Here is a 26,786-nt window from a genome sequence, read left to right as displayed (position 1 = left end):
CAAAGGTCAATATAACACTAATGACTCGAACATGTATTCAAAACTGTATATACAAATTTTATTGCTTTAGTTTCACAAGAGGGCCATGAGGGTCTTACCTGAGGACAGGAAATAAGTTTCTAAAATTGATTCACAATGTAATTTGTAACATAGTTTGCACAAAATATCTATAAAGTCAGTCATCTTAATCAGTAAGTAAAAATGTTATTGTGGACCAAATATCACTGCTATATCTTCAAAAACAAGAAAGTAGGTCAGTAGGTCAAGGTAAATGTCATCAAAGTCACCCATCTCAATCACTATGCAAAACTTTATATATAGTCCAAAACTCACTGCTGTATCTTCAACAACAAGAAAGTAGGTCAGTAGGTCAAGGTAAATGTCATCAAAGTCACCTATCTCAATCAGTATGTAAAACTGTATATATAGTCCAAAAATCACTGCTGTATCTTCAATAACAGGCAAGTAGGTCAGTAGGTCAAGGTAAATGTCATTAAAGTCACCTATCTCAATCAGTATGCAACACTGTATAATTATATAGTCCAAAAACACTGCTGTATCTTTAACAACAAGAAAGTAGGTCAGTAGGTCGAGGTAAATGTCATCAAAGTCTCCTATTTCAATCAGTATGCCAAACTGTATATATAGTCCAAAAATCACTGCTGTATCTTCAACAAGAAGGTAGGTCAGAAGGTCAAGGTAAATGTAATAAAAGTCACCTATCTCAGTCAGTATGCAAAACTGTATATATAGTCTAAATATTTTTTTTATGTTAAATCCATTTGCTAGGATTTCTTAAATCATTCAAAGAAGTGAAAGAATTTTCAAAATCGGCTTAAAAATGAGAAAGTTATGAGCATTTAAATATTTGACCTTAATGGCAGCCATTTTGTTTCCATGGAAACAAAAAAAAAATATTGCGGATTTATTAAAATTTCTAGAGGCATATTTAAACTGTATTTACTTCAATACTTGCGTCCGTAAAATAATATCTCTACTTTTTCTAAGTGTAATGGAAAAAATTGCCATGTTTTACATCTTACACACAAGAAAGACATGAAATTAATCTATTTTAAAGGCTACTTGCTAAATAAAAAATTCAGCAGTGGGTAAATGCCATCATAAACACACTAAAATGGCTGCCTTCATATTGTCAGACATTCATTGTCCTTTAAAGTTAAGCAGTATTTGAAATTCAAGGGCCCATAACTCTGATGATACTAGTCCAATCTAGCCCATAATCAACCTTGACCAAGATCTTATAGTTATATACACATTCTATATACATGTACATATTATCAGAACTGATAAATACAATACAAATAAAAATTATATGGCGCAAAATATACATAGAATAAGCTTCTAAAGCGCTTTACAACAGCTGATCATATGTACATCAATCAAAGTGATAATTCAAGTGTAATAAAACTTTGAGAATAAATGTGTCTTAAGACAACGTCTAAATTCATCTTCCTCTCTTGTCTAAGTACATGTCATGTAGCTCGTGGAATAAATTCCATCATTTTGGTCCTTTCACCGCAAATGATCTATCTGCTAAACAAGTTCTTGTTCTGGGCACTGACAGAAGTGATGATTTATTTTTACATTTTAAACCACTGAACAGTTAGGCAGATAAACTGAAGCGGTTTCCACAACAAGTATAAAAACAAGCACAAGAACTTTAAACATAATTCTTGCTCGCACAGGAAGCCAGTGTCATAATACAGGAGTTTAAATTACTATTCTTGCCGCATGAATTTGTACTTTCTGCAATCTGTCTAACTGATATTCTGGAATGGCCGTAAACAGGCCATTACAAAATTCTAGATGTGAATGTATTAATCAATGTATCAAAGTTTCTGTATTTTTTTGGCCTCTAATACCATTCAGTTGTTTCAATTGGTAACGGGCAATTGGCATTTATTTCTAATGTGACGATCAAAGTTTTAAAAGTCATTTTAAATCAGAACACCCAAATCTCTTACATGATCAACACATTTTACCAGAACTCCACCAGCCTCAACAGATGACCAAAAAGACTGTGACCAAGTTTAAGATGACTTTAAAATTTTGGATGCTAGAGTGTAAAAAGACTAAATGTGAACGGACGGAAGGACGGACGGCGGGCATTCATTGATCCTAAAAGCTCACAATGAGCCTTCGGCCCAGGTGAGCTAAAATGTGGCTTCTCATTCCTGAAGACCAATGTGACTGTAGCAATATTTTTCGAAGAAGAGAGTCGACTGAATGCGCATACGTACCAATGATCCCTTTCATTAATATTTCAGAGGTGTCAATCAAAGGTAGACGGAGAATCTGATACTGGCTATTTGTAAACACACACTCGTCAGTTTCTTCGTGAAAAAGAAACCGATAGGGAGGGAAACTATCTAGAGCTATAACAAATTACTGTTCACGAATAATCTAAAATACCACAAAGACGTTTTTAAATCTCTATTAACCGTTGATCTATAGCTATTAGATCTATAATGCTGGGTACTGTGTGCTTTATCTCGTCAAAAATCGGACTGAGAAATCCTGAATCGAGGCCGATTTTCGCGTGTTGTTCCTTGCCCGTTTGATCACGTGGTATGGCCACACGCGACTTTGCCACTTGCCAGATAATAACTGGAAAACACGCAATTTTGTCACTTGACAGATGATAACTGGATAGATCTATAATGTGATATTTTTAGCGAAAACTGTCTACAAAATCTATGCCACCATAATATATTTTGATTAATGTATAATTAAATCTCAGAAAGGTTACGATTCGAAGATCAGGTCCCTTGGACTTTTGGAGACCCTTCTAAAATTTAAAAATAATTGTGGTTTGTCCGGCTTAGTCCTAAAATCCAGGATTTATACCCGTCTATATTGGGAAAACCAAAAGGAAAACTTACTTTCGATATATAGCAGCCGTTAAAAGGATTTATTAGGCGTGTTACAAAAATGTAAACAGCTAAGTTGGATACTTGCTACAGTACAGTGTAAGTTGGACGTGCGTACCTCAGCTATCAAGCTTGTGGGTATCTTATCTTATTTGACAACCTCTTGAACTTCAAAAGGTTGTCAAATAAAATAAACTGAGCTCTTGACAGTCTTGCGTTTGCATGGCTTTTTTTCCAGCTGTTCCACACTGTCGAATATCGGCCCCATTGCCCCATTTCCATTTTTCCCAATTTGTGGCAAAAAATGACTATCTAAACTAGACCTGTAGATCTAATATTTTTTTGTTGAGATGAATTTTTGGTTATTAATTTACAAGAAATTTGCAAAAATAGCTGGAAAAACCAGCAAGTTACTATTTTTAGAAACAGTACAAATTAAATATAGATCTATTGTATTTTGTGTACACTCAAATTATGTGGGCAATTTAATGCCAACCATGTTTTATAAATACAAACCTGTACTAATAAACATTGATAATGTGGCAGTTGAGTCCGATATGTACAGGGGTGTTTAAAGATAATTCGTCATAGATCTATTGCAAAGGAATTATTGGATTTACCTGTATTGGAAAGATCAGTGCATGTTGATTGTATTGAGATCAGCTGCCACAAAAATTAGGGCGAATTCGTTCCACTTTTGCGGCATACGCTGTTTCGCTGCATGTAATCGGCTAGGCGTTCGTTTGGCTTCCTGGCACTGCCCAGGTCTATCTGGCTTACGCCGATGTGCGCAGGTCTTGCGAGATAGGCAAAGCGTCAAATCATATATTTTCGCGACATAAAATTCTGGTAAACATTTGGAATTTTGGGTTAGTACCAGTAAATTTAGAAACACACTGCAAGAACATTTTGTTAACTTATTTGGAACAGGCCACATCAGAAAATCATAATAAGTTGAAAATTTATTTTTTGTATTTGCCAGTCACATGGCCAGTGTGCGCCGAAACGTTCATTTATTAATAAATCAGCAGGAATTTTTTTCTTGCTGCACACGTGACCGGCGTGCCCTGGGTTGAGTGAAATGAATAGGCCCATTATCAAAGTTTATAAGTACATTTACTTAGGTTACTTACTGTACACTTAATTGACTTTAATACTTAATTTATTGATAAGGCTAAAGTACTGTACTCAAAACCATAGGGAAGGGGCTCATATCAGTGTTTTTTTCTAGCCAATTCATAATTTTAACATGTCTAAAACATTGCGGAATGATACTAATTTCACTTGGGTAATGATTACATTTTACACAGACTTTATCATAGACTCCCTGTGTAAAATCTCAAACTTTAAACTAAAATAAAGGTATTAAATCCATATAATATTTCAATGAAACTTCAAAGTTTTTTTATTTGTAGCATCATCTGGGGCATGTGCAGTGAAAAATCTTGATTTGATTTCTTAAATAGTATGATATATTTCTAAAGTCACTATATGTTCATTGTAAATATACTTCGTTATACCCAAGTGGAAACTGGCAGTACTCGAAAATGCAGCTCTATGATTGGTCAGTTAGAACCTCTAATGTACGGTGATGTCATGATAAAGTTATGAATTTAAGGGCTGAAATTGGGCCCCAATCCCAATGGAAAATAGTATGTTTTTTCCCAATTTCAAAGCTAAAATTCCCAAAGTTAAATTGATTTTCTTTTTTTTTCAACTTTTTCAAACATTTAGACTAAAAGCTTAAACATATGAAACACAAGACAGTTTGCTAAATTAATGCATAATGATAAACTATGGCCATTTTCTTTCTTAATGTGACATTTTAATAGAAGATATGACTTTTAACCATTCCCAATTTAGGCATTTTCCAACGCATTTTTCCCAATTGTAAAGGTCCCGGCCATATTAAGTTAGTGCGAAAAAACAATGCATATTTTTATGCTATGTATATATACTATATAATTTTTTTCTATATAGTATAATTTATTATAGCATAAATTAAGCATAAAAATATGAGCTTGTGGCCAGCCCTGTACAGGTTGTCTAGTACAGGACCCATTATAAGCCACTGCCTAAAATCAGATGTGACATATTTTCGCTGTCTGATTTGCACCTGAACAGGTAGACACTCAGCTTCTCTTTTGGACAATTTAGTTGTATCGTCAACTTACCCCCACCTGTTTTCAAACCCTAAACTTATTTTCTGTGTATTTTGTTTATTTTACTTGTAGGCCACGAATGATAGCCTCACTGACAGTTGGCATATACTGTAGCATATAATGGTACATGATACAGCTGTCAAAATTAAAAATACATGAAAAACAAATATTTTATTTGATCTTTTTCAAGAGGATGTGCAAAAATGGTGTTATTCAATAACATTTTGCATGTTTCACATAGATTTATATCCACTTTATATAATTTCAGTTTTATATATAGCAATAATTTTATTTATGTAGAAAATTACTCACAGTCTACTCTTAAAAGTCATATAAGTTATGTCACATAAATTCAAAAACATTTATTATAATCATAGTAGGATACTTAGCTAAATATGTATTCTGTAAAATTTGACTAAAATGTTAGCAAGGTGGCTTAAACAAAGTTTAATAATTTCTGTGTTACTGATTCTTTAACCATTCTTAATAAATTTTGGTAAAAAGCTGTAAACTGTGATGTCATTTTGCTATTGTTCAATTGAGAAAATATGTTTCTAAGTGTTTGTATTCTTTCTTTGCCTAATTAAATTAACACTTAAAGATAATAGCTTTCGGACTTTATTCTTATATAATTTTCGTGTCATTTAATATTTCATTTTGTATTGAGAAAAAGAAGGACAATTAATTACAGTAACTATAGAAAGTGATGAATATCAAGAACTATACTCAACAAAAAAAGTTCTGCAACAAAACATGTTTTATGCTGTAACTTATTTATTACTTAATGTACAAGTATAGTTCATATATCAAACAAAATTACAAGTCAATCTTAACAAAATACTGAAAACAGAAGAGAATGAAAATTGAATTACCGGTTTCAGCAAATTTCATGTTCAAAGTCACATAGGGTACCTGATCAAAGGTTGCAAAATTGCTGGGTGAATTTCAATAGTGCGTGTATCCGCTATTTTGTGCATTGCATTCAAGCAGATGACTCCACATTGAAAACACAAGCCGGCGGATTTTCCGTTGTGGAATGAGAGCCCACTCCTGTTGCAGAATGTTGGGCAGGCCGGCAAGTCTTGCCTGTCTTGTAATTCTTTTATTTACAGCATTGCTTTGACCAATACCGTGTATCTCACATAATGTTTCATTAAAGCGCTAGAAAAGGGTAGACCTGTGAAGAAAATAATAACGACTTGGCTTATTCCCACAAATTAGATTGATGGATTAGTTTATTGTCTTCCTCAAACAATAAATGTCAAACAGTGCAAACAACTATATGTATACCGCTCACTACAATTACAGTGCAAACACGATTTACCATTTTACACAAAATGATGGATACACCCACTATTGAAATCCACTCCGCAATTTTGCAACTTTTGATCAGGTACCCTATGTGACTAAATTGAACATGAAATTTGCAGAAAACAGTAATGCAATTTTCATTCTGTTTTCAGTATTTTGTTAAGATTGACTTGTACTTTTATTTGATATAAATTATATGAATTATACTTGTACGTTAAGTAATAGATAAATTACAGCATGAAACATGTTCTGTTGCAGAACTTTTTTTGTTGAGTATATATTAACATTAAAAGTTAAATGGTGACTAAATAAAAGGCGTATGCTAGAGTCTCTCTATATGAGATGTGCGGAATTTTTTTCAGTAATAGAATTTCTTAAAACTTTAGATATTGAAGGGCAGATCATAACTCTTTTTCAATACTGGTGACTTATGACTTTATTGCATATTTTTGTTTCTTAGATGATTGTCCTTCAAAATTAGAAATTAGAAATCACTGTTATAGCTCTTTTAATATTGTGGCATTTTACAACTTCTGCATGGTAATTGGTAGGTGAGATATTTTTTATGGAAAAAACAAACTCTAATATCTCATATTGTTTCTTAATATCCCTCATTCCTCCCTCTCCACCTATTCCAACACACATATTTCTGTCTTCCTTTTTTCATTGCTTTTGTTTTTGCCATATTGTTTGATTATAAACCATTAACCCAATATAGCAATTGCCTCTCTCACACTCGTAAGAAATGAAATAAAATCTGTTTAGTTTTTCTGTTGCAATAACTGTTATACATCACTTTCACTTCTTAATTCAGGGAAGCATTTTCGAATAGTTGAATGCGCTGATCAGGGACTAATTTTGAATTTGGATTTTAAGTTATAAGGGGTTATATTTTCAAGAGAGGTTAAAACTTTTTTGCAGTTATAGTCAAACATTGGCTACCTGACCTCCTACAAAATAAGAATTGTTGATATAAAAAACCAACGCTTTTTTAAGCTTGCAGAATGTTGTAAGTTAGCTTTTGATTGGCTAGCAGAAGGGTCTTCAGAATCAATATAGCTCGTGTTCAGATCCTAAGCGAAGCGTATATACTTTATATAGTCAGATTGTTTGAATATTAAACTGTCTGTGATGATTTAATCATCCATAAAATGTACATTGAGCTGAATTTCTATTTAAATACAAAAACTCAGATTCGTTTATACAGGTTATGAACTAGGTTTTGTCCTTTATCTTGTAAGTCCTTTGAATTTGCACATTTTCACCAGTTTCCATCAATATGCCTATAAATCCATTCAGTCTGTGCATGATTTTCACACTTTAATCCTGCCTTATTAGTATAGTGCATTTTATTTGACCTGTCGGAGCGTCACAGGTTTCGCGACGGTCCATTACATTATTGTGCAGGGTATGTAGTACATGTAACCAATGTAGCGTTGAATGTTAGTCATTGGTTACCGAAGATTATGGAATTAAACAGTTATATTGCTCAACCTATTTTGCTCGTTTTTTGAGATTACCATTATTTTTATTTGCATAAGTCAGAGATTAACTCCGCCTCGCCAGGTCAAATAAAACGGACTATAACCTCCAGTTGTTATCAATTATTTACCTATTTGTGCATCATTTTGTGTTAAACATTGTATTTGAGCAGTTATAATCCATTTTTAACTCCACTATACTACTTGCCCTGGCGTCTGCGTGACCCTTCTTCAAGTTAAAGTTTTGGCAACCTTTGTTTTTCTGTCATATCTTTGTTACTTTTGCTAATATATCTTATTGTAACTTCACATAAACATTGTCCAGTATACAAACAATGTATGTGTATGGGCTGAGTCCATTTATACCCAAGGTCAAGGTCACCAATCTGTTATACTTAGGTTAATTTTAAGGTTAAAGTTTTTCGGCAACCTTTGTTTTTCTGTCATATCTTTGTTACTATTGCTTATAATGAGGGCTCTTCAAAAATAACGTAGACTTTTTCTCTAGCTTTTATATACTTTAATGAAGCAAAACATGAAATATATCATATTCATTTGCTATCTTTCCTCTAACTGCACTGCAAATTTGACTTGATTATCACCATGCATTCAGGAGTTACGCCTCCTGGAAAACAGTCACTTACATGGACCCGGCGCACGGCAATATATTTCAATGATGTTAACGGCGTTGTGCCTTCATTGTGATGCTTTCATTAAGTTTGCATTAATTCATATTTGTAAATTTATTTCATAAATTTTCATAAGCAATACTTCAGTCATAAAAGTTGTTTGATTAGAATACTAAAAATGTATTATTAGTATTATTATTATTATACCACATTTATATAGCACTCTTTTCATGCACTTGTACACGTTCAAAAGTGCTTTACAGAATAAATTGCAAAAATACAAACAAATACGTATACAAAGATAATGCATTCCACATTAACAAAAATCATGAATGAAAACAAGTATAATTTAAAAAACAAGATAAAAAAAATAAATGTATCGGTCAGTTAACAAAATATTGTACAAAGAAGTGGGTTTTGAGCAGGCTTCGAAAGCAGCTAGCATGCCAGCTTCCCTGATCATGACAGGAAGGGAGTTCCAAAGCTTTGGAGTAGTGCACGAAAAGCTGCGATTGCCATACATCATGGTTTTAGATTTTGGCATAACCAGTGACAGCGTGTCTTGTGATCTTAGGGTCCTAGCATATCCCTAATATAGGCAGGGGACTGATTGTGTAAAGCCTTAAAGGTGTGGGTCAGAACCTTGAACTGCACCCTGTATTTCACTTGCAACCAGTGAAGCTCCTTCAGAACCGGTGTTATATGATTGCGACGGGGCGTCTTAGTGATTACGCGAGCTGCAGTGTTCTGGACATGTTGTAACTTGTTAAGTGTGCTGTTTGGTATACCACTTAACAAGGCATTACAGTAGTCTAACCAGGCTGTTTATAAGGGTTTTTGTGGCATCACTGGTAAGATACCGTCTTTTCTGCGAAGTTGTGCATATCCAGCCTGGCACACCGAGTTGACTTGTTGTTCCATATCCATACCGCTGTCAAATACTGCTCCAAGATTCCTAACACATTTCGTGGATTTTATCACAGAATCATCAATGTACTTGGAGTTACGCTTTGATGAGTTACGCTTTGATGTCAATAGCATTACCTCAGTATGAACACTTATGACATGCATCTCGGACAGGGTACTCAGCATGAGTACTTGGTCTTTATCTACGGCGTCATACATTGGCGTTAAACGTCCATTCGCAGTTTTTCCTTTTTAGCTCATCTGATTTTTTGAAAATAAATGATGAGTTATTGTCATCACTTGAGCGGTGTCGGCGTCGGTGTTGGCGTCTGCGTCGGCGTTGCCTGGTTAAGTTTTATGTTTAGGTCAGCTTTTCTCCTAAACTATCAAAGCTATTGCTTTGAAACTTGGAACACTTGTTCACCATCATAGGCTGACCCTGTATAGCAAGAAACATAACTCCATCCTGCTTTTTGCAAGATTTATGGCCCCTTTTGTACTTAGAAAATATCAGATTTCTTGGTTAAGTTTTATGTTTAGGTCAACTTTTCTCCTAAACTGTCAAAGCTATTGCTTTGAAACTTGCAACACTTGTTCACCATCATAAGCTGACCCTGTACATCAAGAAACATAACTCCATCCTGCTTTTTGCAAGAATTATTGCCCATTTTGGACTTAGAAAATCAGTTTTCTTGGTTAAGTTTTATGTTTAGGTCAGATTTTCTCCTAAACTTTCAAAGCTATTGCTTAAAAACTTGCAACACTTGTTCACCATCATAAGCTGACCCTGTATAGCAAGAAAGATAACTCCATCCTGCTTTTTGCAAGATTTATGGCCCCTTTTGAACTTAGAAAATATCAGATTTCTTGGTTAAGTTTTATGTTTAGGTCAACTTTTTCTCTTTAACTATTAAAGCTATTGCTTTGAAACTTGCAACACTTGTTCACCATCATAAGCTGACCCTGTACAGCAAGCAACATAACTCCATCCTGCTTTTTGCAATAATTATTGCCCCTTTTGGACTTAGAAAATGATTTTCTTGGTTGAGTATTATGTTTAGGTCAGATTTTCTCCTAAACTATCAAAGCTATTGCTTTAAAACTTGCAACAGTTTTTCACCATCATAAGCGGACGCAGTACATCAAAAAACATAACTCTATCCTGCTTTTTGCAAGAATGATGGCCCTTTTTAGACTTAGAAAATCATGGGTAGGACAATATTTCTATTATACAAAAAAATCAGATGAGCGTCAGCACCCGCAAGGCGGTGCTCTTGTTTTCCCTCCATCTTTGCTGTCCATTTAAGCAATTCTGGACAATCTGAGAATCGTTTGTACCACTTGAAGATAAAGACACAGATGAATGAACAGTTTTGTGGCGTCTACTTTATTAATTTATGAATTTCAGTTGCTGTTCACCAAAATTTCTCCGTAACTAAGCAACTGTCTTATTATCTATGCGAGTCGGTGACGACATTACATGCCCTATAAACAGCAATACTCACTTAGTTTAAACGTTGTTTTCTTCCGCCTCCCACGTCAGAATGACTCCATGCTCTAGGTGCATGTCGCCCAGACGTGTTGCTGCACTTTGGCCTATTTTGGGGCAAATAAGTATACTATTAGTGCGAACATAGGCGATCAAATTCAAATCACGACAGATCAAAAAGTGACAGCGCCGGTTATGCGTAGCTATGGTAATAAAAACGTTCGACGTGATGTACCTATCAGCAAAAATGTTACAAAAAATGTATGACCAAATTACAGAAAGATTCAGAATTACAACGATATATTTCACATTATCATTTACACAATATGCAACATTTGACAGCAAAAGTCTACGTTATTTTTGAACATCCCTGGTATCTTACTGTAACTTCACATAAACATTGTCCAGTATACAAACAAAGTATATGTAGGGGCTGAGCCCATTATACCCAAGGTCAAGGTCACTAAGGTGTTATACTTGGGTTATTTTTAAGGTTAAAATTTTTCGGCAACCTTTGTTTTTCTGTCATATCTTTGTTACTATTGCTTATATCTTACTGTAACTTTATATAAACATTGTCCAGCATACAAAGTATGTATAGGAACTGGGCCCATTATACCCAAGGTCAAGGTCACCAAGGTGTTATACTTAGGTTATTTTTAAGGTTAAAGTTTTTCGGCAACCTTTGTTTTTCTTTCATATCTTTGTTACTTTTGCTTATATCATACTGTAAGTTAAAATTCACATTAACATTGTTCAGCATACAAACAAAGTATATGTAGGGGCTGGGCCCATTATACCCAAGGTCAAGGTCACCAAGGAGTTATACTTTGAATTATTTTCATGTTAAATTTTTTCGAAAGCTTCGTTTATAGACATTTCTTTGGTACTTTAAAAGATAATGACTTGAAATTAAAAGTATTTGTTTATAATCGTCTGCATGTGTGGCTACATACCCCATAACTCTAATTGTGTTTTTGACAGAATTATGCCCCTTTTGTACTTAAACATTTTTGCAATCTTCGCTTTTTGGATACTACTTTAATGCAATATAAGATAAAGACTTGAAACTTAAAATGTATCTTTATCATCATCATCAGCATGTGTTGTAACACATAACTCTGATTTGTATTTTTTAACAAATTATGCCCCTTTTGTACTTAAATTTTTTACAAACTTTGTTTTCTGGACTAACTTTGGTACTAAATAAGATAATGACTTGAAACTCAAAATATGTCTTTATCATCATCTACATGTGTTGTAACAATCCTAATAACTCAGATTTGTGTATTTGATGGAATTATGCCCCTTGGTGTATCTTCCTTTTAAACTAGAGGTCTCTTATTCAGGCATAACGGTATTCATTTTACTGTCAAATCCCCGAATAGTGGAACACGGACAGCTCTTGTTACCTTTTCACATGCTTAATAACATAAGTCATTTTGTGTTAAACATATTGTATTTGAGCAGTTATAATCCATTTTTAGCTCACCAGAGCACAAAGTGCTCAAGGTGAGATATTGTGACTGGTCATTGTCCGACGTTGGGTGTGCGTCATGCGTCAGCATTTGCCTTGTGAACACTCTAGAGGCCACATTTTTGACCCAGTCTTTATGAAACTAAAGTGGTCAAAATGTTAGTCTTGATGATTTCTAGGCCAAGTTTGAAACTGGGTCATGTGGGGTCAAAAAGTAGGTCAGTAAATCAGTTCAAAGGTATAGCTTGTGAACACTCTAGAGACCACATTTGGGTCCCAATCTTTATGAAACTTGGTCAGAAGGTTAGCCTTGATGATCTCTAGGTCGAATTTGAATCTGGGTCATGTTGGATCAAAAAGTAGGTCAGTACTTCAGATCAATAGAAAACCTTGTGAACACTCTAGAAACCACATTTATGACCCAATCTTTATGAAACTTGGTCAGAATGTTAGTCTTGATGATCTATAGGTCGGGTTTGAAACGAAAACTTGGTCATGTGGGGTCAAAAACTAGGTCAGTAGGTCAGATCAAAGGAAAAGCATGTGAACACTAGAGACCACATTTTTGACCCAACTTTATGAAACTTGGTCAGAATGTTAGTCTTATTGGTTTCTAGGTCAAGTTCAAAACTGGGTCATGTGGGGTCAAAAACTAGGTCACCAGGTCAGATCAAAGCATGTGAACATTCTACAGGTCACATTTTTGACCCAACCTTTATGAAACTTGGTCAGAATGTTAGCCTTGATGATCTCTAGGCAAGTTCGAAACTGGGTCATATGGGTTCGAACACTAGGTCAGTAGGTCAGATCAAATAACACGCTTATGAACACTCTAGAGACCACATTTTTGACCCAATCTTTATGAAACTTGGTCAGAATGTTTGTCTTGATGATCTCTAGGTTGAGTTTGAAACTGGGTCATGTGGGGTCAAAAACTAGGTCTGTTGGTCAGATCAAAGAAAATGCTTGTGAACACTCCAGAGGCCACAGTGGTAACCAAATCTTTTTGAAACTTGGTCAGAATGTTAGTCTTGATGATCTCTAGGTCCAGTTTTAAACTGGGTTATGTTTGGTTAAAAACTAGGTCAGTTCAAATGAAAAACCTGTGAACACTCCAGATACCACATTTTTGACCCAATCTTTATGAAACTTGGTCAGAATGTTAGTCTTATTGGTTTCTAGGTCAAGTTCAAAACTGGGTCATGTGGGGTCAAAAACTAGGTCTGTAGGTCAGATCAAACGAATAGCTTGTGAACACTCTAGAGACAAAAGTTTTGACCTAATCTTTATGAAACTTGGTCAGAATGTTAGTGTTGATGATTTCTAGGTCAGGTTTATTACTGGGTCATGTGGGTTCAAAATGTAGGTCAGTAAATCAGATCAAAGGTATAGCTTGTGAACACTCTAGAGACCACATTTGTGACCCAATCTTTATGAAACTTATTCAGAATGTTAGTCTTGATGATTTGTAGGTCGAGTTTGAAACTTGGTCATGTGGGGTCAAAAACTAGGTCAGTAGGTCAGTTCAAATGAAAAACCTGTGAACACTCCTGAGACCACATTTTTAACCCAATCTTTATGAAACTTGGTCAGAATGTTAGTCTTAATAGTCTCTAGGTCAAATTCAAAACTGGGTCATGTGGTGTCAAAACTAGGTCTGTACGTCAGATCAAACGAATAGCTTGTGAACACTCTAGAGACCACATTTTTGACCTAGTCTTTATGAAACTTGGTCAGAAGGTTAGTCTTGATGATCTCTAGGTCGAGTTTGAATCTGGGTCATGTTGAATCAAAGAGTAGGTCAGTACTTCAGATCAATGGAAAACCTTGTGAACATACTAGAGACCACATTTGTGACCCAGTCTTTATGAAACTTGGTCAGAATGTTAGACTTGATGATCTGTAGGTCAAGTTCGAAACTTGGTCATGTGGGGTCAGAAACTAGGTAATTAGGTCAGATCAAAGGAAAAACATGTGAACACTTTAGAGACCACATTTTTAACCCAATCTTTATGAATCTTGGTCAGAATGTTAGTCTTGATGATTTCTTGGTCAAGTTTGAAACTTGGTCATGTGGGGTCAAAAACTAGGTCACCAGGTCAGATCAAAGAGAAACCTTGTGAACATTCTAGAGGCCACATTTTTGACCCAATCTTTAGGAAACTAGGTCAGAATGTTAGTCTTGATGATCTCTAGGCAAGTTCGAAACTGGGACATGTGGGGTCAAAAACTAGGTCAGTAGGTCAGATCAAATGAAACGCTTATGAACACTCTAGAGACCACATTTTTGACCCAATCTTTATGGAGCTTGGTCAGAATGTTAGCCTTGATGATTTATAAGTCAAGTTTGAAACTGGGTCACGTGGGGTCAAAAACTAGGTCTGTAGGTCAGATCAAAGGAAAAGCTTATGAACACTCTAGAGACCACATTTTGATCTAGTCTTTATGTAACTTGGTCAGAATATTAGTCTTGATAATTTCTAGGTCAAGTTTGAAACTGGGTCATGTGGGGTCAAAAAATAGGTCAGTTAATCAGATCAAAAGTATAGCTTGTGAACACTCTAGAGACCACATTTGGGTCCCAATCTTTATGAAACTTAGTCAGAAGATTAGTCTTGATGATCTCTAGGTCGAGTTTGAATCTGGGTTATGTTGGATCAAAAACTAGGTCAGTACGTCAGATCGATGGAAAACTTTGTGAACGCTATAGAGATCACATTTGTGACCCAATCTTTATGACACTTAGTCAGAATGTTAGTCTTGACAATTTTTAGGTCGAGTTTGAAACTTGGTCATGTGGGGTCAAAAACTAGGTCAGTAGGTCAGATCAAAGGAAAAGCATGTGAACACTTTAGAGACCACATTTTTGACCCAATCTTTATGAAACTTGGTCAGAATGTTAGTCTTGATGATTTCTTGGTCAATTATGAAACTGCGTCATGTGGGGTCAAAAACTAGGTCACCAGGTCAGATCAAAGAGAAACCTTGTGAACACTCTAAGAGGCCACAGTTTTGACCCAATCTTTATGGAACTTAGTCAGAATATTAGTATTGATGATCTCTAGGTCCAATTTGAAACTAGGTCATGTGGGGTCAAAAACTAGGTCAGTAGAACAGATCAAAGAAAATGCTTGTGAACACTCAGAGACCACAGTTGTACCCAAATCTTTATGAAACTTGGTCAGAATGTTAGTCTTGATGATCTCTAGATTAAGTTTGAAACTGGGTCATGTGATATCAAAAACTAGGTCACTAGGCCAGTCCAAAGGAAAAGCTTGTGAACTCTCTAGAGATCACTTTTTTGACCCAATCTTTTTGAAACTTGATCAGAATATTAGTCTTGATGATCTCTAGGTTAAGTTTGAAACTGGTTCATGTAGGGTCATAAACTATGTCAGTAGGTCAGATCAAAGGAAAACCTTTTGAACACACTATAGACCACATTTTTGACTCAATCTTTATGAAACTTGGTCAGAATGTTAATCTTGATGATTTCTAGGTCAAGTTTGAAACTGGGTCATGTGAACACTCTAGAGACCATATTTGGGTCCCAATCTTTATGAAACATGGTCAGAAGGTTAGTCTTGTTGATCTCTAGGTCAGCTTTAAGTCTGGGTAATGTTAGATCAAAAACTTGGTAAGTACGTCAGATCAATGGAAAACCTTGTGAACACTCTAGAGACCACTTTTGTGACCCAATCTTTATGAAACTTGGTCAGAATGTTAGTTAAAAAACTAGGTCACCTGGTCAAATCAAATGAAAAGCTTGTGAACACTCTCAAGGCCACAGTTGTGTCCCAATTTTTATGAAACTTAGTCAGAAAGTTTAGCTTGATGATTTCTAGGTCAAGTTTGAATCTAGGTCATGTTGGGTCAAAAACTAGGTCACCTGGTCAAATCAAAGGAAAAGCTTGTGAACACTTTAGAAGCCACAGTTGTAACTCAATCTTTATGAAACTGGGTCAAATGTTTGTCTTAATCATTTCTAGCTTGATGATTTCTAGGTCAAGTTCGAATCTGGGTCATATGGGGTCAAAAACTAGGTCATCCAGTCAAATCAAAGGAAAAGCTTGTGAAATCTGTAGAGGTGACAGTTGTAATCAAATCTTAATGAAATGTAATCAGAATGTTTGTCTTGATGCTCTTAAGGTCAAGTTCAACTCTTGGTCATGTGGTGTCAAAAGCTAGGTCAGTAGGCCAGACCAACTCTGGTGAGCGATATATAGGGCCATCGTGGCCCTCTTGTTACCTTTCTCATGCTTTAGTTTTCAGTGTGAGCGGCCATCTTTTGCGCTGCATTATGGAACATCAGGAAGCAGTATTTAGCAGTGTTTTAAATACTGTTGTTCATAAATGATGCCATCTCAGTATCATCAGGTGTACCACAGGAGTCTGTACTTGGTCCCCTGCTCTTCCTAGCTTACATAAATGACCTTCCACAAAACGTCGAGCCCGCCCGCTTAGCTCAGTAGGTAAGAGCGTTGGTCTATGGATCGCGGGGTCACGAGCTCGATCCTCGGGCGGGGCGTATGTTCTCCGTGACTATTTGATAAACGACATTGTGTCTGAAATCATTAGTCCTCCACCTCTGATAATTCATGTGGGGAAGTTGGCAGTTACTTGCGGAGAACAGGCTTGTACTGGTACAGAATCCAGGAACACTGGTTAGGTTAACTGCCCGCCGTTACATGACTGAGATACTGTTGAAAAACGGCGTTAAACCCAAAACAAACAAAAAAAAACAAACACAAAACGTCAGTTCCAAAGTCAGTCTGTTTGCAGATGACACGGCAATATATTTAACTCTGTCATCTGCAGAGCAATCTGTCACTCTCCAAAATGACCTAAAACATTTAGAAAAATGGGAGTTGGAGTGGGAAGTGGAGTTCAATCAAGTGTCAAAAGATCTACGCCACTAGAAGGAAACATCCTATCCCTACCCAGTATTACCTACATGGAGTCCAACTTGAATCAGTCAACCCAGCTAAATACCTAGGTGTGGATATCTCAAATCACCGATCATGGGACAATCACATAAACAGGTCAACCAAGAAAGCTAAACAAACCCTAGGGTTCTTACAAAGAAACATTAAGGTCAAACCCCAACCCATTAAGATCATTGCTTACCAGACTCTAGTCCGACCCGAGCTCTAATATGCCTTCGAGGTATGGTCGCCCCACACCCAAACTCAAATTGACAAAATTGAAAGCATCCAAAGGAGAGCCGCCCGTTAGATCAAGACCAACTAACACTGACTATTACAAGTTTTTCTTATTTTCCGAGAACAGTACGTGTACCATTGGAACCAACTTCCCCCCAGTGTCGCCCACCTCCCTACCCTAGAGCAGTTCAGTGTTGCAGTTTGCAGCCTTGAACATGCCTCGCCCTAGTTATCCTGCAAACTCAAGTTTTAACCTTTTAATATCACCAAAGTTATTTTTAATTTTCTTCCACTCTAAATTTTTTATCACTATATTCTTTTTCTTTTTGATGCACAAAATATCTACGTTCCCGCAAGGGGTTTGACGTCAGCGGCAGATAGATAGATAAAGATGCTGAAAATACTGCTCAAAGAAAATAAATGCATTAAGCTTCCCGTAAAACTGCTTTTTGTGCAAACATTAAAAAAACTTCAAACTAACTGCAGAAAACTGGCCTCCACCAGTTTTTCAATTCTTCAGTTATATACAGTTTCGAAAACAACTGTTTTTTACTGGTCATTTCATGCTGGATACAGTTTTAATAACGGCCAAAAAAGGCAGTTTTTCAGAAAAAACTACTGTTTCACTGCGAAAAGACTGCAAAGATGAGCATTTTTTTCCCTAAGGGTAGTTAAACCACCAGGATAGAAAAAAACAAATTTTGAAGATACCTTGATTGAAAATTATAACTTTTTATTATTATAAATTTATTTATAATAATTACAAAATTAAATTTTAAGTATAAATGTTTCAGACATAAAATTGTCAATGGAATTCTTTGACAAATGTTTTGTTATAGAATTTTTGTTATAATTATACAATAGCATTCCTTAGGCAATGTATGACTTGTCAGACTTACACTTAACTATGCAGAAAAAATTCTTGGTTTTAACTATGCAGAAAAGTCTTGGTTTGACAACCCGGATGTAAGTTTAATGTATACATTCAGAGTGTATCTAAAAACATTTAATCAAATGCTCAGTAAACATAATGTGAAAAAGCAGGCAGAGATATTAAAGTTTTAGCAAATCCATTATTTCATCAAAATCAGATTGACCACTTTTAAAGCCGAAGCAAACTTTTACCATATGCAGTATTTTTTGTTTGTTTGAATGTCACACTGACTCAGTTGTGAGTCATATGGCGACTTTCCAGGTTTTTTTATGAGAGGCTAGTTGGCCCTCTGGGCATTATTTCGAGCATGGTAGGGCATTTTGGTAGAACCACAACCTTCCCTTAGCCTTCTGGATGGCTTCCTCACATGACAAAGTTCTACACCACAAGTGAGGCTTCTAACCCGTAACGATGAAGGGCAAATTATTTCAAAGTCATCAACCTTAATTGCTTGCCCACAGAGGCCCTATCATGTACAAAATACAGAATTTGTGTAACATTTTAATGTACCTTACACAGAAAGTTGTTTTCCCTTTTTTAATCATATAAATCTTGAATTTCAGATAAGTAATGGCTTTAACTCAAGACAGCACCAAATGTTGCACAGACAGCATAGTAGACCTTTCCATAGGACAGAATAAAAAGACTGGTCTTTCTAAAAGCTCCTGTGTAGACAGTGGTGCAGAATCTGACAGAGAGGATGGAGAATGGAGTATAGAGAGACAAATTGCTTGCTTAAACCAAGCAGATGATACAGATGGAGATCATTTTAACAATGTTGATGGGGAAGACAAAAACAGTAAACAGTCTGAAGGACAAAGAACTGAAGATGATGTCTCAAAAAATGATTCAGAAAGAAATAGGCAAATGGATGAAGAAGTGTGTAAAAATATCAAGATAAGAGACAGTCCTGGCAGTATCGAAAGGCAAGTGATTCAAAGTCAGCCACCTTAATCTCTTGACCACAGAGGCCCTATCATGTACAAAATACAAAATTTGTGTAACATTTATTGTACCATACAAAGAAAAGTTGTTTTCTCTTTTTTAATCATATGAATCTTGAATTTCAGGTCAGTAATGGCTTTAACTCAAAACAGCATCAAATGTTGCACAGATAGCATAGTAGACCTGTCCATAGGACAGGGTAAAAAGACTGGTCCCTCTGAAAGCTCCAGTGCAGACAGTGGTGCAGAATCTGACAGAGTTGATGGAGGATGTTGTATAGAGAGACAAAGTGCTTGCTTAAATCAAGCTGATTATACAGATTTAGATCATTTTGACGACTATGATGGGGAAGACAAAGACAGTAAACAGTCTGAAGGGCAAAGAACTGAAGATGATGCCTCAAAAAATGATCCAAAAAGTAATAGGTAACTTGAAGAAGTGTATAAAATATCCAGATAAGAGACAGTCCAGGCAGTATCAGTTTGGTAGTAGATGGCATTTTTCCAAGAGAAAATGCTGTTAAAATACTAAAGTATGCTGAAAAAAATTTTGGTTTGGCATTAAGTTTAACAAATACATTCTATGAATATCTAATAACATTTGAGGAAATGCTCAGTAAAAATAATTAATGTAAAAAACCAGTTGTTTTTGTTTTGGCAAATCAATTATTTGATCAAAATCAGACCGACCACTTTTAAAACTGAAGTGATTAAACTTTTACAATGTGCAATAACGTTTTAGCTCACATAAGCCAAAGGCTCAGGGTGAGCTATTGTGATCTCTCACCGTTTGGCGTCCATCGTCCGTCGTCCGTCATACGTTGTCTGTCCGTTAACTTTTACTTTAAACAACATCTCCTTATAGACCGCTAGGCCAATTTTATCCAAACTTCACAGGAATGTTCCTGGGGTGAAGCTCTACAAAAGTTGTTCAAAGAATTGAATTCCATGCAGAACTCTGGCTGCCATGGCAACGGAAAGGAAAAACTTCTTCTCAAAAACCAGAAGCCCTAGAGCTTAGATATTTGGTGTGAAGCATTGTCTAGTAGACTTCTACCAAGTTTGTTCAAATCATGACCCTGGGGTCAAAATTGACCCCGCCTGAGGGTGTCATATGATTTTACATAGGAAAATCTTAAAAGATCTTCTTCTCAAAAATCAGAATCCCTAGAGCTTAAATATTTGACACGTATCATTGCATAGTGGAACACTACTAAATTTTTTCGAATAACGACCCTGGGGTCAAAATTGATTTTACATAGATTTCTGTAGGAAAATCTTCAAAAATTAAAATAAACAAAACTAGAAGGCGTAGAGCTTAGATATTTGACAAGTAGCATTGCCCAGTGGACCTCTACAAAATTTGTTCAAATCATGACCCCCGGGGTCAAAATTGACCCCGCACTTGATTTTACATATAAAAATCTTCAACAATTTTCTAAAAACAACATGTAGCTCATATCACTCAGGTGAGCGATCCAGGGATATCATGACCCTATTGTTTGACCTTCTTATCCTTAAAATAAACCAGCCTAGATCTTAGATAATTGACATATAGCATTGCATAGTAAACCTCTACAAAATTTGTTCTAATCTTGATCCCCCAGGGTCAAATTGATCCAGCCCCAGGGGTTACTTGATTGTACATCGGGAAATCTTCAAATTTTTCTAAAAATAAACCAGAAGGCCTAGATCTTAGATATTTAATATGTAACATTGCCTAGTAGACTTCTACAAACTTTGTTCAAATCATGACCCCCAGGGTAAAATTTGCCCCGCCCCAGGGGTTACTTGATAGTTCATCGGAAAATCTTCAAAAAAAAATTCTAAAAATAACATGTAGCTCATATCACTCAGGTGAGCGATCCAGGGTCATCATGACCCTCTTGTTTGACCTTCTTGTCCTTTAGTGCAATGGTAACAAATGAGCGATATAGGGCTATTATGGCCCTCTTGTTTAAGATACAGCCTTGAAATTTGGATGATATCCACAGTTTTGCACATCGATATTAAAACTGACTCAGTGACCATGAATGTGACCTCCTGACCTACTTTGTTAATATCTTAACATCACTGTGCCATTTGAAACATGTGGCTCATATTACTCAGGTGAGCGATTCAGGGTCATCATGACCTTCTTGTCTTGTTTAACATCAGTTGCCTCAAGTCATGTGGCAACTTCTCAGCTTTTTTTATGGAGGAATATCCCAGTTGCTCCTCTAGGTATTATTTCGGACATGGTAAGGCATTTTGGTAGAACCACAACCTTCGGTTAGCCAGCTGGATGTCATTGTCAAATGACAGAATTCCACACCAAAAATTAGGTTTCTAACCAGCTGTTTAGCTCACCTGTCACAAAGTGACAAGGTGAGCTTTTGTGATCGCGTGGCGTCTGTTGTCCGTCCGTGTGTCTGTCCGTCCGTACATTTTGCTTGTGACCTCTATAGAGGCCATATTTTTCATGGGATCTGTATGAAAGTTGGTCTGAATATTCATCTTGATGATATCTAGGTCAGGTTAAAACCGGATCAACTGCAGTCAAAAATTAGGTCAGTATGTCTAAAAAAAGAAAAACCTTGTGACCTGTCTAGAGGCAATACTTTTCATTGGATCTTCATGAAATTGGTGAGAGTGTTCACCTTGATGATATCTAGGTCAAGTTCGAAACTGGGTCACATGCCGTCAAAAACTAGGTCAGTAAGTCAAATAATAAAAAACCATGTGACCTCTCCAGAGGCCATATTTTTATGGGATCTATATCAAAGTTGGTATGAATGTTCATCTTGATGATATCTAGGCCAAGTTCGAAACTGGGTCAACTATGGTCAAAAACTAGCTCAGTAGGTCTATATATAAATAGAAAAACCTTTTGCCCTCTCTAGAGGCCATATTTTTCAATGGATCTTCATGAAAATTGGTGAGAAGTTCACCTTGATGATATCTAGGTGAAGCTCGAAACTGGGTCATGTGCGGTCTAAAACTATAGGTCAGTAGGTACAAAAATAGAAAAACCTTGTGACCTTTATAGAGGACACATTTTTCATGAGATTTTCATGAAAATTAGTGAGAATATTCACCTTGATGATATCTAGGTCAAGTTCAAACAGGGTCATGTGCCTTCAAAAACTAAGTCATTAGGTCAAATAATAGAAAAACCTTGTGACCTCTCTAGAGGCCATATTTTTCAGTGGATCTTCATGAAAATTGGAGCCCGCCCGCTTAGCTCAGTAGGTAGAGCGTTGGTCTACGGATCGCTGGGTCGTGAATTCGATCCTCGGTCGGGGCGTATGTTCTCCGTGACTATTTGATAAATGACATTGTGTCTGAAATCATTAGTCCTCCACCTCTGATTCATGTGGGGAAGTTGGTACAGAATACAGGAACACTGGTTAAGTTAACTGCCCGCCGTTACAAAACTGAAATACTGTTGAAAAATGGCGTTAAACCCAAAACAAACAAACAAAACAAACATGAAAATTGGTCAGAATTTTTATCTTGATGATATCTAGGTCATATTCAAAACTGGGTCACATGAGCTCAAAAACTAGGTCACTATGTCAAAAAAATTGAAAAAACGACGTCATACAGGGTTCATACGCGTCAGGGAAAAGTCAGGGAAAAAAATTTTTTTCAAGGTCAGGGAATTGTCAGGGAATTTTACAAAATGTCAGGGAAATTTTGAAATTTGGAAAATGTCAGGAAAATGTCAGGGAATTTTCTGATCTGGTTAGGCAACAATTTGTAAAGGTTAAGGCAGTTTCTTCAAATATTTCCTTTTTCATGAAAGCTATCACACTTACAACAATTAAAGCATAATTTTAAGCTCTGGAGGCTGAAAAGAAAAGGAAAATTGAATTACTTTCCAAGTCAAATGCTTTCCGGGCAAAGGCAACAGATATGAAAAAAGATCTTACTGAGCTAGATGCTAAGATATCATCACTGCAAGAGAAACTGAACACTTCCTAAATCCTTTGTATTGTTGTCTTGTTCAATGGCAACCTGTGCTTGTAAATATGAAATATTTCAGTGCTTAATAGCTGTTTTATATAGAATCCTTATCCTATAGATTCATTGCCTTTGTTATAGTACTAGTTAATTCAATCTAACCACGTGTATTATAGCTAGTTGTTTAACCTGTACAACTCTTTTAACATTTTGTGAACATTTAGTGGTTTTTATGCTGTTGTGCTGGATATGGGGCTGATCAGCTTGCTTGTATATAATAGTATGCAATACTGTCACTTAATTATGCAGGGCTTATTTTATGTGCGATATATAAAATTGAACATAATATTATCTACAATACCTTAAAGACATGCTTTTGCTACCAAGGTGTTTTGCATGGTATATATCCTATATATGTTACTCTTTTTAATTGGTAATCAGAATGACAATTCCATTTTAATGTAATTTAGTAAAGCTATGTTCAGAAAAACAGTTCGATTTGGCTAATATGTTCAGGTTTCCAAAAGTAATTGCTTTATTGTCTATTGGTCATAACATAAAAGCATTTGTTTGTTTGAAACAGTGTATTTGATTACTTTTTAATGCATGATAATTCATGTCATTTTGCTTGCCAGTGTGTTTTGTATAATCACCAGCTCCATATCCAATTGATTTGGAATAAACAAACAAAATATTAAACAATGTAAATGTTTGTCAAAAAAGGAGGTAAGGGTTGGCTGTAGGGGCGGTGGAGGCCAACATTCTATTTTTCATTTAAAATTGAACCACTAAATGTGCACATTTTAAGATAACAAAAGTCATACTAGGTGACTTAGTTTGTATCGTACCGAACCAAAAAGTCAGGGAAAAATGCTTTCATGTCAGGGAAAAGTCAGGGAAATGTCAGGGAATTTTGTCTGAAAGAATGTGTATGAACCATGTCATACTCGATTCAAAACTGGGTCACATTGAGACAGGTGAACGGTTCAGGACCATCATGGTCCTCTTGTTTAATCATATCAATCTTGAATTTCAGATCAATGATGACTTTAACTCAAGACAGCATAAAATGTTGCACTGACAACACACAAGACCTTTCCACACTGACTCAGTTGTAAGTCATATGGCAACTTTCCCCTCTAGGCATTATTCGAGCATGGTAAGGCATTTTGGTAGAACCACAAGCTTCGGTTAGCCAGCTAGACGACTTCTCACTTGACAGAATTCTACCCAGTGAGGTTTCTATAACTCATAACGATGAAGGGCAAGTGATTCAAAGTCAGAAACCTTAATCGCTCTACCACAGAGGCCCTATCATGTACAAAATACAAAATTTGTGTAACATTTTCATGTACCATACAAAGAAAGTTTTTTCTCTTTTTAGCTCACCTGAACACGAAGTGCTCAAAGTTGACCTTTTGTGATCACCCTGTGTCCGTCGTCCGTCTGTCAGTCATCCGTCGTAAACAATTTCACTGTTAACACTCTAGAGGTCACGATTTTGGCCAAATCTTAAAGAAACTTGGTCAGAATGTTACCCTTAATAAAATCTTGGATGAGTTTGATATTGGGTCATCTGGGGTCAAAAACTAGGTCACCAGGTCAAATCAAAGGAAAAGCTTGTTAACACTCTAGAGGTCACAATTTTGGCCCAATCTTAATGAAACTTGGTCAGAATGTTACCTTCAATAAAATCTTAGAAGAGTTTGATATTGGGTCATCTGGGGTCAAAAACTAGGTCACCAGGTCAAATCAAAGGAAAAGCTTGTTAACACTCTAGAGGTCATAATTTTGGCCCAATCTTAATGAAACTTGGTCAGAATGTTACCCTTAATAAAAGCTTGAATGAGTTAAATATTGGGTCATGTAGGATCAAAAACTAGGTCACCAGGTTAAGTCAAAGGAAAAGCTTGTTAACACTCTAGAGGTCACAGTTTTGGCCCAATCTTAATGAAACTTGGTCAGAATGTTACTCTCAGTAAAATCCTGGACGATTTCGATATTGGATCATCTGGGATCAAAAACTAGGTCACCAGGTCAAATCAAAGGAAAAAATTGTTAACACTCTAGAGGTCACAATTTTTGCCCAATCTTAATGAAACTTGGTCAGGGTATTACTCTCAATAAAATCTTGGACGAGTTTGGTATTGGATTATCTGGGGTCAAAAACTAGGTCACCTTGTCAAATCAAAGGCAAGGCTTGTTAACACTCCAGAGGTCACAATTTTGGCCCAATCTTAATGAAACTTGGTCAGAATGTTATCCTCAATAAAATCTTGGATGAGTTTGATATTGAACTATCTGGGGTTAAAAACTAGGTCACTAGGTCAGATCAAAGGAAAACCTTGTTAACACTGTAGCGGCCACATTTATGATTGTATATTCATGAATCTTGGTCAAAATGTTAATCTTGATGGTCTCAAAGTCCAGTTTAAATCTGGGTCGGGATGGGTCAAAAACTAGGTCACTAGGTCAAATCAAAGGAATAGCTTGTTAACACTCTAGAGGCCACATTTATGACTGCATCTTCATGAAACTTGGTCAGAATATAAATCTTAATGATCTTTAGATCAAGTTCGAACCTGGGCCATATTTGGTCAGAAACTAGGGCACCGGGTTAAATCAAAGGAAAAGCTAGTTAACACTTTAGAGATCATATTTATGACCATATCTTTATGAAACTTGGTCAGAATGATAATCTTGATGATCTTTAGGTCAATAGTTCAGGTGAGCGATAGAAGACCTTCATGGCCCTCTTGTTTAATCATATAAATCTTGAATTTCAGATCAGTGATGACTTTAACTCAAGATAGCATAAAATGTTGCACAGACAGCATACAAGACCTTTCCATAGGACAAGATAAAAAGACTGGTCCCTCTGAAAGCTCCAGTGTAGATAATAATGCAGCATCTGACAGAGTTGATGGAAGATTGAGTATAGAGAGACAAACTGCTTGTTTAAACCAAGCTGGTGATACAGATGGAGATCATTTTAACAACGATGATGGGGAAGACAAAGACTGTAAACAGTCTGAAGGACAAAGGACCAAAGATGATGCCTCAAAAAATGATTCAGAAAGTAAAAGGTAAATGGAAGAAGAAGTGTGTAAAAATATCCAGATAAGAGACAGTCCTGGTAGTATCAGTTTAGAAGTAGATGACAGTGGTCCAAACGAAAATGCTGTTGAAATACTTATGAAATACGTATGCTGAAAAATAATCTTGGTTTGGCATTGAGTTTAATAAATACATTCGGTGAATATCTAATAACAATGAAGCAATTTCTCAGTAGACATAATTAATGTAAAAAACCAGATGTTTAAGTTTTGGCAAATGCAATTATTTGATCAAAATCGGACCAACCACTTTTAAAACTAAAGTGATTAATCTTTTACCATGTGCGATAACGTTTCTTGTTAGCTCACCTGTCACATAGTGACAAGGTGAGCTTTTGT

General features: G+C 36.0%; 2 protein-coding genes across 2 annotated transcripts; both read left to right on the top strand.

Moving 5' to 3' along the window:
* Positions 1 to 2,890: 2,890 nt before the first annotated feature.
* LOC128552905 (uncharacterized) lies at positions 2,891 to 19,396 on the top strand. Its single transcript, XM_053533980.1, has 2 exons — positions 2,891 to 2,990; positions 19,006 to 19,396. The coding sequence occupies exon 2, from the start codon at positions 19,013 to 19,015 to the stop codon at positions 19,394 to 19,396; it is 384 nt and encodes a 127-aa protein (XP_053389955.1). The 5' UTR covers positions 2,891 to 2,990; positions 19,006 to 19,012.
* A 120-nt stretch (positions 19,397 to 19,516) lies between these two features.
* LOC128552906 (uncharacterized) lies at positions 19,517 to 26,603 on the top strand. Its single transcript, XM_053533981.1, has 2 exons — positions 19,517 to 19,812; positions 26,118 to 26,603. Exons 1-2 carry the CDS (start codon positions 19,520 to 19,522, stop codon positions 26,419 to 26,421), a joined length of 597 nt encoding a protein of 198 aa, XP_053389956.1. The 5' UTR covers positions 19,517 to 19,519; the 3' UTR covers positions 26,422 to 26,603.
* The last annotated feature ends 183 nt before the right edge of the window (positions 26,604 to 26,786 follow it).

Source organism: Mercenaria mercenaria, unplaced genomic scaffold (assembly GCF_021730395.1).
Source record: "Mercenaria mercenaria strain notata unplaced genomic scaffold, MADL_Memer_1 contig_3280, whole genome shotgun sequence".
NCBI lineage: Eukaryota > Metazoa > Mollusca > Bivalvia > Venerida > Veneridae > Mercenaria > Mercenaria mercenaria.
The sequence above is the reverse complement of the archived record's forward strand: the minus strand, read 5'-3'. Positions and strand labels throughout refer to the sequence as shown.

What these genes read in the sequence shown, in the direction of transcription:
- LOC128552905 (XM_053533980.1), top strand. Translation starts at nt 19,013, where the DNA reads ATGGCTTTAACTCAAGACAGCACCAAATGTTGCACAGACAGCATAGTA.
- LOC128552906 (XM_053533981.1), top strand. Translation starts at nt 19,520, where the DNA reads ATGGCTTTAACTCAAAACAGCATCAAATGTTGCACAGATAGCATAGTA. An exon ending in AATGATCCAAAAAGTAATAG is followed by an intron (nt 19,813 to 26,117) that starts GTAACTTGAAGA and finishes CTTGAATTTCAG; the next exon opens with ATCAGTGATGACTTTAACTC.